The 11,047-nt window shown below is 38.5% G+C and overlaps 1 protein-coding gene across 1 annotated transcript; it reads left to right on the top strand.

Moving 5' to 3' along the window:
* The first annotated feature begins 6,167 nt into the window (after nucleotides 1–6,167).
* Nucleotides 6,168–8,460, top strand: LOC117393863 (gonadotropin-releasing hormone II receptor-like). The gene is made up of 4 exons (XM_033991872.2): nucleotides 6,168–6,254; nucleotides 6,589–7,184; nucleotides 7,760–7,964; nucleotides 8,105–8,460. The coding sequence occupies exons 2-4, from the start codon at nucleotides 6,636–6,638 to the stop codon at nucleotides 8,452–8,454; spliced, it is 1,104 nt and encodes a 367-aa protein (XP_033847763.1). The 5' UTR covers nucleotides 6,168–6,254; nucleotides 6,589–6,635; the 3' UTR covers nucleotides 8,455–8,460.
* Nucleotides 8,461–11,047: the final 2,587 nt, after the last annotated feature.

Below are 11,047 nucleotides of genomic sequence, written 5' to 3'. Positions count from 1 at the left end.
ATATGTGCTTGTTACCACTTCTGGGTCGTGGGTTTGATGATTGCCGAATTTCTCTACCTTCTCTCTCCCCATTTCATACCCCTGTTCAATTACACGTTTGGGCCAGAAAATCTATAAAAATATATTGTAACATCCCTTATAACTGTCGTGTTTACACATGAGAAAAACAGAAGAGTTGCAATGCTCACTCTATGTTCACTCAACAACAGTAAGCGTAAAACAACCTGAAGGCAACATCAGAAAGAAAACCAATCTGGGACCTATGTAGACGGGAGATCACCAGATAGGTTTACCATGACGCCTAGGGCCATAGCTTTCAGTGTTCATCAGAGAGTACTTAATGCTTATAGCACCAGGCACCAGGCCCGTGGAGAGAAGACTATGTTATCATTCTATTCTTTGCACCATTATTAGATCCTTCATATTTTGACTAAATGGTCTGGACAGCAGATGTTCTCTGTAAATTTAAGCACCAAATACTCGCTCATATCTGATATGTTTCATTTTTGCATACCTTCTCAAATGTATAATCCTCTGACCTTTCAGTTGTATCTTCACAGGTGCATGGTCTTTCACTGGCTCCACAGAGTTGTGAGATATTGCTATATATAAATGACCTGAGAGAATTTTAACACATGCTATAAATATGACAATGTTGATGTTGTAACTTACAATACCATAAAGGGTACAATACCTTGATCTTTCTTTTGCCTGCTATAGGTAAAAGTATGCCAAAAGATATACTATTTTTCCTTACGCATAAGGTAAAATCTATCATGATAGGATCCAATAAGATCTGGACCAAGCATAATTATTTCAATTCCAAGTTGGGAACTGGTTTATATATGAACAAAAAGGGACAGCACATTTGTATCTAAACTGACAGTAAGACTGATAGTAAAAGAGGTGCCTCTAATAGACAGCATGATTAGAATTTCTGGTACTCCAATCAGAGGATTCAGGTCAATTGGGGGAATACCATCTCCACCTCTTTTTTGTCTTCATAGCCCTATTATAGGTGAACTCAGTTGGTGTCAGGTGGCGTGTTGAGTGTTGGAGTGTCTGCTGAGCCAAAGGCTGGCAGTTTGAATCCTGCTCTTGACATAAACATTGTTGGAAGAGCAATCAGATCCACTGACCCACATGTTGGCAGTGTGATTCCAGTGCCCACAGGATAATGGTGTTGTCGTGTCCATAGACAAGACATTTAATCCCCCTTGCCATCAGTCTCATTAGCAAGGACCACGCCACAACCATGATATACGATAAAGATATTTATTGATAATATGAATAGATCAGGTGACTGAGTAGAGACTCATGATGGGAGCTCTTTCTCAGCCGATTAGCCCAGCTGATTCAGGACACGCCCCTCTGTAGATGGTGAGATCCTCGGGCTGAAAGTTGAACAAGAAACATGGAGTGGGTAGAAGGGGTCGAGAGAGCGGAGCTGGGATAGGCTTGTATAAATAGGGCTTCTGGGTAGTTGGAGGTGTGGTTGAGGTGAGCTGTGGTTTGCTGCAGAGAAGCAGGAACAGGTCAGTGCTTTGAAGGTGCTGTGTAAAAATGTGGCCATGACCATTTAACACACGTTTATATAAGCTATATAAGCTATAGGTCTGTAGATACATGGATAAGCAGCTGATGATGATGATGATGGCAGTGATGGTAATGGAGATAATGGTGTTGATGATGATAATAATGATGATGATGATAACGACAACAGTGATAATGGTAATAGTAATGGTGATGATGGTGATAAAGATGATGTGATGATGGTGACGATGATGATGATGGTGTGATGATGACAATGATGACGACGACGACGACGACGATGATGATGATGATGATGATGATGATGATGATGATGATGGTGTTTATGATGATGATGATGTGATAAAGATATTGGTGTTGTTGGTGATGATGATGATGATGACAATAGTGATGATAATGGTAATTGTAATGGTGATGATGATGATAAAGATGATATGATGGTGGTGATGATGATGATGATGATGATGATGATGATGATGGTGATTGTAATGGTGATGATGGTGATAAAGATGATGGTGAGGATGATGATGATGGTGGTGATTGTAATGGTGGTGATAATCATGGTGATGATGATGATGATGATGATGATGATGATGTGATGATACTGATGATGATGATGGTGATGATAATGATGATGGTAATTGTAATGATGATGATGATGATGATGATGATGCTGGTGATGCTGATGATGATGTGATGATGGGCACCAGAACTTCATAAATACAATAAAAGACCTACTATCTCTCTCGTCTCTCTCTGAAGGTGAAATTTTTGATACAGGGACCAAATCATTTAACCCTAGAAATCACTTAAAGACCAGAATTCTTTTGTGTGGTTTACTGGTCAAAAATCAAATAAAAATAGTGCACATTTAGGACAAAAAAGGAAAAAGATTATTTCACCATAATTTGCATGAAACCTGGGGTTCTTTCTAAGACTCGTAAAGGCAAGTATTGCAATTGGAACTACATGTCAGATGTAATTAGCCTGCTAATGAAACTAAATGGATAACTGTATGTACTTTTTAAGCTAAACTCTGTATATTACACCACAAGGTTGGGTCTTACACAGGGTCAGATGGTGCAACTCTCTGCCCAGGTCGCAGTCTGCAAGACGCTCCGGTTACAGCTCTCTGTTTGTTCTTTTAGAAATGTTAATCATGTCACAAAGGAGATAACTTAATTTTGAGGGTCGTAAAGATTGGAGCAAAAGTGCACTTTTTATTCTAATCCCTTTGTAGGGGCTGCAACCTCGGGAATGTGGGTATCGTGTGTTGACGAGCTCCAGAAGTCCAGTTTGTTAGTGGGGCAGGATGTCAACTCACCAGCAAAATTAATTAATATTAACATGAGAGATCATACTTTTTGGGACAAGTTCAGGTGGTATCACTTCAATATTAATTGGTAATGCTGTATACAGTATGCCCAAGCCAATATCCCATTCAGAAAATTCCACATGTTCCAACAGTGTAAAAATGCACTGTTTAGGACCTTCCTCTACACTCTAGTTTACAGCTCCACCGTGGATTCAGAATACTGCTGAAGAATCACATTCCCAGTAGTGCCAGTGTCACATTCCCAAACAAATTTCAACGCTCCTCAGCCATTTTATGAGAACCCCGATGTAAAAGTCCACATGTTGCCTAAATAGCTTTGACAACTCTTATACTGAATACTCTTACACTTAACTTTTACAACCCATTTTGTCCTGTTCCTGTGAGTGCCTTGGGTGTCTATCTATAGGCCCTGAGTCTGGAAATAAGTAAATTCTAGACAAAAAAACATCACGTCATCTTTTTAAATAAGCGGTGTGAAATGTATGGTCTGCTGTACACAATGTTCTCGGAGCACACTATTCATATAAATCAGGTGACCTTTAATTACAAACTTTCCATAGTTTAGAGTCAGAGTAGGAGCTGATGATCAGTGGAATTAAATTAAGTCAAAACATTTTGTGCAGATAGTGCCAGTAGTCTTTCAATATGTATTTGTAAATGTAAAGGGTTTCTATGGGAATTAGCTGTAATCTTTGGAAGTTAGGCAACATTAAGATACAGGAAACATACAGTTAATTTCATTCAGTCAAAAACCTCCTACAGTGGTATACAGACCCCTGCCCTCCATCTAAAATAATGACATTAGTTTCTGGAACACAACCTATGAAGCACATCCACACATTGTAGGATATATGACCCATTTCTAAGAGACTGGAATAAAAAGCATGAAAAGTTTCAAATTTGTTTCAGATCATTTGAGAACTGCAGGTGACTCCTCTGATACTTTGACAGTGAGCACCTTTGGTCAGTTAAACGCTGTCTGACCCACACATATCCTCACTTATTACAAAATCCTGCACTCTCTGACCTACAAAGTGCAATATGTAATTCAGCCTCACAATATTTTATCACATTTTTAAATTATTTTTTTTATTAATGCACACAAAGCTACAATACCTCAGTGACATTGTGACAAGCACGAAGTTAGCATGTACCTTGCCCTATGCATATACCTTGATTTGGAGTCCCCGGGTGTGGCATTGTGAACCCCACAGCTCCTGACAGATTCCCCTAGCAGCATTAAAGTATGGGCAAATGCAGAGTACTCATTTTCCTACAGGACTATATCTGTTCTTTCAGATTCTCATCAATTAGGCTACTTCTATTAACAGCATAGTAGCGACTAAACATGGATTATAAACAAATGATCTACTGTGATGAATAATTGGTTTGGGAAAGAAATCCTAGGTAAGCCACTTCAAAATAATGCCCAACTTAATCCAAAAACATTTAGTAATGGTTAATTTGGACAGGCACTCAAAGTAAAACAGACCGGTTACCTTGATTTAACTGAACATTTTTATATATATCGATTTGCAAAGCTCAAATTTTCTATATTTTTCAATTTTGGATTGTGTTTGGAGCATGAGATGAAAAATAGCAGATCTCATTTGAATTTCAAAACAGCACATTTGCGGGGCTTGAACCAAAACCTATAATGAGTTGACTGATCCCATATGATTCACTTTTGTCTGTAAATTATTTTCATTCTAATTTATGTTAATGAGTGCTGTGTCCAGTTTGGCTTATCCCTAGCTGCAGTTCCAATGAAGCCTTTCTTTTCATATTCTGCATCATCTTGCTGATTACTTCGCAGGCTTGTTTATATGCACAATTTCCTTGTTTTCTGTCATAAACCGTGGTGTGTAGAATTCTTAGTTTATGCAGAATATTTTGTTGATAACCTACTGTTTGTTTGAAAGCAGCTTTAATCCTGTGATTAAAAACAAGTCAGCTCACATCAGCAGTTTTGAAAAGCTTTTTCACTTGTCATAGCCTATCTTCTCTGCAGTGTGTGGTACATTTGCCTATCTCTTTTCCTCCTCTAAGTGCCTATACGGATGCACACACATAATAGCTCTTTTGTATCTACATATAAAATGCTCAAATTATGCCCAACTCCATTACTGCATTGGCAGAAAAATGCATTTGGGGTGGTATCTATTCATATCCTATAAATGGAGGATGTTGCGGCTATATGCGTCATGAGTCATGACCCATTTTTGGGGCTGATATGATAACAATATTATTAAAAGGGATCATGCTGATAACTGTTTGGTGATTCAAGAACCAATAATAATCGACAGCTGAATAAAACATAAAATAAACTCAGCAATGCATGGAAAACAATCCACATTGGTCCTGTACATTTAGAACTAAATTTGTCTTCTCTCACCTAATTTTGACAAAGTGTAAGGCTTTGCTCATGGATTCTTCAGAAATGTCAGTCCTCTGAGTATATTTTGATGGGAACGACAGTTGTCAGGCAAGACACTTCACCCATAGTATGAAAGTGGTGTGTGCTTGAGTGATTGGTGGTGGTCAGAAAGGCTGATGGCACAGATTGGCAGCCTTGCTTCTGTCAGTCTACCCCAGGGCAGCTGTGGCTAACAGTTTACCACTACCACTAATGCAGGACAATACAGGATTAGGCTACTCAAACATAAACTTGGGTAAGTTTTCTAAAACTTTGTCATGTATAGGCCTACAAGACTGAAAAAAGGAAGGCAAGGGCGTTTTTTCTGTTGAAAAGCAGAGTTCATTAATATAGTTTTAAACATACAACAGCCTGATGTAAAGGACGGCAAGAGTGTAGAGTTTTCTTTTTTTTTTTTTTTTCTGGACACAGCTATAGCTGACAATTTTATAGTTGTTTTGTTTTGTAAGTAGCACACGTAAGTAAGCCATTTTGGAAAACCTCTTTCTGCATCAGGCCCATATAGACAAACAGCCCATTTTATTGGAAAAGTCCAAATTGCCATCCGTCAAAACAGTTTAAGCGTCTCCAATTTAATGGAGTTTCAGATGGGATGAAATTAGCTACAAACAAATAAAATGCCACAAACAGATAAAATGACACGGAGGCTGAAGCCGCGCCCACTCTCTCACTCCTCAGTGCGCGCGCTCCTGGTAAATCCACGCAGCCACAGCAGGAGCAGAGAGAAAAGACAAGAGCAGAGAGAAGAGAAGAGAGAAGAGCAGAGAGAAGAGCAGAGAGAAGAGAAGAGAGAAGAGCAGAGAGAAGAGCAGAGAGAAGAGAAACATGCCTCTGAGCGCAGCACGGCGCCTGGACAAGCACCAGCCATGTGTGGGACTTATTATTAACTTATTATTAGGCTACTGACTATTCAACGCAGCAAAGCAAAAGGTAATTTTTTGTTTGTATTTATTCAACATGCAATTTGCATTTATTATTCCGTTTATTTTATTATATTAACTAAAGTACAAATTAAAGCTAGTTATTCTTATCTTATGACTTATGACTCTTTGGTTGTGATGCTAACAGCCCGGGGTCACTGGCAGCTAATTAGACATGATATGGTTCTATTGAAATGGACTCTTGCTTTGCACAGCACACACTGCTCCATCTGTGTCCTATTACTCACAAGTCATTAGTTGCTCCTACTGAAGTATGTATGTATCTTTACAATGACATCTTGCATAACATTTAAGTGTATGTTTCCTCCCTCTGGTGCGTGCAGCCTTTATGAGGAACATGACTGACTGACTCGGTGGCAAGGGTCAGAAAATGAACACTTCGTCCTTCTGTGAACCTCCCATTGCCATATCTCAGCAGAGCCCAGCCTGTGCCCTCAATGCCAGCTGCGATTGGTCATCATCTCGCTGCAACAGGACCACAGTGGACAGTGCACTGCAACTGCCTACCTTTACCACAGCAGCCAAAGTCAGAGTGATAATAACATTCATCCTATGTGGCATATCCACTATCTGTAATTTGGCTGCACTTTGGGCAGCCAATAGCCACAAGCGCAATTCCCATGTCCGAGTGCTCATCATTAACTTGACCACGGCTGATCTCCTAGTCACGTTCATAGTGATGCCGGTGGATGCTGTGTGGAACATTACAGTGCAGTGGCTGGCTGGAGACCTGGCCTGCAGAGTCCTCATGTTCCTGAAGCTACAGGCCATGTATTCCTGTGCCTTTGTCACAGTTGTGATTAGTCTTGACAGACAGTCGGCCATCCTTAACCCTTTGGCTATCAACATGGCCCGCAGAAGGAATAGGGTCATGCTTGTGGTGGCGTGGACCCTGAGCACCTTATTCTCTGTCCCTCAGGTAAGCAGGTACAACTGGTCTAGTAGGGAGTTCAAACATTTAGTTAAATATGTCATTTTGCTTTCTGCTGTTATGGCATATAGAGTGCCCTATTATCTGTAACACTATCTATAACACAGACTCGGAAGATAAGCCTGTTCAGTTGGACCTACATACATTGTCTCACTTATAGACATTTCAAAGTAAGCTCTCTATATTTATAACCTATTTTAGTATTTGCATAGAATAAATTATTTCTGACAAATACATCGAAAGTATACTGAGATAAGCTGTGCCTTTGATGGGGTGAGGGCCCTGCGTCTCACTATTAAGGATTACTCCCTTCATCAAGGACTGTATTGGTTAATCCTGTAGATTAGAATGAAGTTTTATTGTAACTGTACATACAGTTCTGTAGCTAGTGAGCGTGTTCAACTGTTCAACACTAAATGTGTCAGAGTACATCAAATTGTCTGTCCTCCAAATTATACATTTAATATTTCTTTTAAAGTACGCATTTATTTTCAAATGTGACTAAGAGTTTTCTGCAAAATAATATTGTTATTATTATTATTAAGCAGCATTGTTCTCCACAGATTTTTATTTTCCACAATGTGACAATCACCTTCCCTGCAGAGTTCACCCAGTGCACCACCAGGGGCAGCTTTCTAACTCACTGGCAAGAAACAGCTTACAACATGTTTACTTTTTGCTGCCTCTTCTTGTTGCCTCTCATCATAATGATCACCGTCTACACTCGGATCTTCATCCAGATTTCTAAAAGGATGAAAGGAAAGAGCTGTATGTGGTATTATATTATTAGATACATTACTTATTATACAAACGTAAAAATGTACTTGTAAATAACACTTTAACCAGTACAGCTGATAAGATGGTGACAGCTGATGTTATCCAATCTCTGTTTCTTCTTTCTTCCTTAGTGTCAGCTCGTGAGCCTGATTGGCGCTGTTCACAGAACAATATCCCCAAAGCTCGAATGAGAACCCTGAAGATGAGTCTAGTCATCGTCATGTGCTTTATAGTGTGTTGGACTCCATACTACCTCCTGGGGCTGTGGTATTGGTTCTTTCCTGATGATTTGGAGGGGAAAGTGTCACACTCTCTCACTCACATCTTGTTCATCTTTGGCCTCTTCAATACCTGCATGGACCCGATCATCTATGGCCTGTTCACTGTGCGGTTTAAGGGACTGAGAAAGCACTGCCACACAGCCACTGTAAGGTCAGACACAGACAATAACACCATGAAAACAGAGTCTTCCAGATCCTAAGCCTACATAACCTGGAAGAAGAAACCATCTTCTGATCATGAAAATAAAACGTCACATTGAGACGCAGAGGTCTTGGGGTTTTTTTTAGCAGTTAACAAATATTTCCCTTTGTCTTGTTTTAATGTTTTTTCTTAATTTATAATGTAACAAAACCAGATTTTGATTATATATTACTCTAATTATTTCATAAAATACAGAGATTAAGTGACCAAGAAAAGATGGTGCTAAAAACATTAATGCATGATTTGACTTATTACCCATCATATGAAAATACTACACAATACAATATTATACAGCTTCACATTTTCACTGTGTGACAGTAAAGTTCTGACAGGGCATGGCGCATTACAACATTGTAGAAAGTTCAAGAAAGTTTTGAGTCACAACAAGAATAATGTGCAAGATTTATAATTCTGGGAAAATTATATTTTGTCTTTCACTGTGTATGTGGCCTTTATGTAACACAAACTGTTAACTTTGTCTATTACAATGTACTAAAACAAACATCTAAATTCATAAAGTCCATACATGTATGTCAGTCTTGAATCATTGTACCTGTGAAATATGTGGACTTGGTTTAAAGAGCAGTAAATATCACAGTGAAACATTACCAGTGTTTATTTTCATGTTCTACTTGACTCATAAAATGGAAGGTTAAAGAAATGTGCTTGTAATTCACCTCTTTGTATGTCTTTGTTGTGGCAGTATATTCACAGCAAGTGTCTCTGTGCATTTAGAGTGACTCTTATCTATTGATGTGGTGTACTGCACATCGTAGCACATGGTGAGCACATTAGGTGTAACCAAGCCAAACCAAGCGTGTATAAAATAGTTTAAAAGACGAGAGCCACAAGCAATGACAACCTTTGTGTTATTGTGTATAAGTACTAGATAAGCTGCCCTGTTATGGCCACAGGAGAAAATTAAAGGTTCTAAATAAAATTACAGGTGTAGGGCATTTCATCTTCTTAAGAGAATAGTTGGTAATCATAAAATTACTTATTATGATATATCTCATCACATCTGTTCATGGATTCATTGTTTGGTCAAATATTAGGCTCATAAAATAAACAGTTAAATGATATATGTGAAATACTGAACATTAACTTGTGAACTGGGCAAGATGAATCACTGTTTTCCATGTACTGATCAATCTGAATTTTCATTTCAATTTTATTTTTCTTAATAAAAACAGATACGTATGGCACTCACTATCAGTTTCATGATGGCATATTAAATACACAAGACATATTTTGAAGAAACAATTATTTATTTATTTATTTAAATCCTAACTGCAATATAACATAGATCTATACTCAACTAAAAGGAGCCAACATGCAACCAGGCTAGTTTAAGCTCGTGCTCATACATGTATGTTCTTTAACCTTCACTTGTGCAGTGTGCTAAGACAGCATATGGAAGCAGGCTGATATCTGTAGTTCCTTGCTTGATTAAGATGTCTTTTTTATCTCAAACTACTGTGTCAAAAGTGCAGTGCATTTTTGGTAAGATTATCTCATTGGCAATAAACTAGTGTTATGCTATGTTCTGTTTTATGTGCAGATTGAACACTTCTTTATGTCCATTTTAGGAAAAATACCATTTCACACAAACTTTAAATCTTCAACAAGAGCCTTCTCCTACGCCACATCCCTGTGCATAACACAATTTGTCTTCAAAGTCCATGATAAAGTGCTGAGATAGCTGCAACACAGCTATTTACTCAGAATATAACACTCATTACTAATTGGTTTTGTATTAAAGATATTTAACTGTTTCTGAAAAGCTGGAAGATAAAGAAGTTCAAATTGCATTCTCCTGTAGTGACAGCATCATCTGGATTTACAGATGATTAATGTGCAAGAGGTTTGGAGCTCACTTAAAAGATTCTAGTATGTTCTGTCTACCAAGAAATGCATGTTACTCTTCACTGCACTTGTAAATGTCAGCTGGAATACAGTTGAAAGATGACAAGGCAAAATAGAAATAGCCCAATTGATGTATTGACACACTGACACATCCATTGTGGCTTATGTGAGTGCATGTTTTGCCTGCTTTATTTACTCTAGGACAGATGGGCAGAGACATGACACAGAAAACTCTTTGCTCGCAACCAATCGCTCACTCACACACCGCATTCTTGGATAAAGATTGGCAGTGTCTTGCCCAAGGACAAACAAATCTACTGGTTGGAGTGGTGAGTGAACCAACGACCTCCCGATAACAAGTCAATATTAGTGCATATGCAGAAACAGCACCTAACCAAGCCAGACCCAGACAGTAGACACTCCAAATGTTATCTACAACAACTGTAGAAAGAAATGATGTCTGCTTCCTCCTTAAAGGCTGGTGTCACATTGAAATGCTAAATAATAATAAGTAAAGGTCCCAACATTATTCCATATATAGTCCTTTGAAATGTATAGATTACATAACATAGATGATATCTTGAGATGCTGTGTTCAATTTTACCCTCAGTGTTGCTTTACCTGTACATTAGATTACACTATAGTGGGGGTATCTCATTTCCTCCCCCAGATGCTCAGGGATTTACATGTGTAACCTTATATTATCTGCAAGTAAGTTAGATGTG

This window comes from Periophthalmus magnuspinnatus, chromosome 3 (assembly GCF_009829125.3).
Source record: "Periophthalmus magnuspinnatus isolate fPerMag1 chromosome 3, fPerMag1.2.pri, whole genome shotgun sequence".
In the NCBI taxonomy this organism is placed as follows: Eukaryota; Metazoa; Chordata; class Actinopteri; order Gobiiformes; family Gobiidae; genus Periophthalmus; species Periophthalmus magnuspinnatus.
Note: the sequence above shows the minus strand (reverse complement) of the source record. Positions and strands in the feature narration are given on the sequence as shown.

Bases quoted from the DNA above. Each gene is read 5' to 3' on its own strand.
- LOC117393863 (XM_033991872.2), top strand. From the start codon at position 6,636: ATGAACACTTCGTCCTTCTGTGAACCTCCCATTGCCATATCTCAGCAG. The intron at 7,185-7,759 runs GTAAGCAGGTAC...TGTTCTCCACAG, and splicing joins CCTTATTCTCTGTCCCTCAG to ATTTTTATTTTCCACAATGT. The intron at 7,965-8,104 runs GTATGTGGTATT...TTTCTTCCTTAG, and splicing joins AAGGATGAAAGGAAAGAGCT to TGTCAGCTCGTGAGCCTGAT.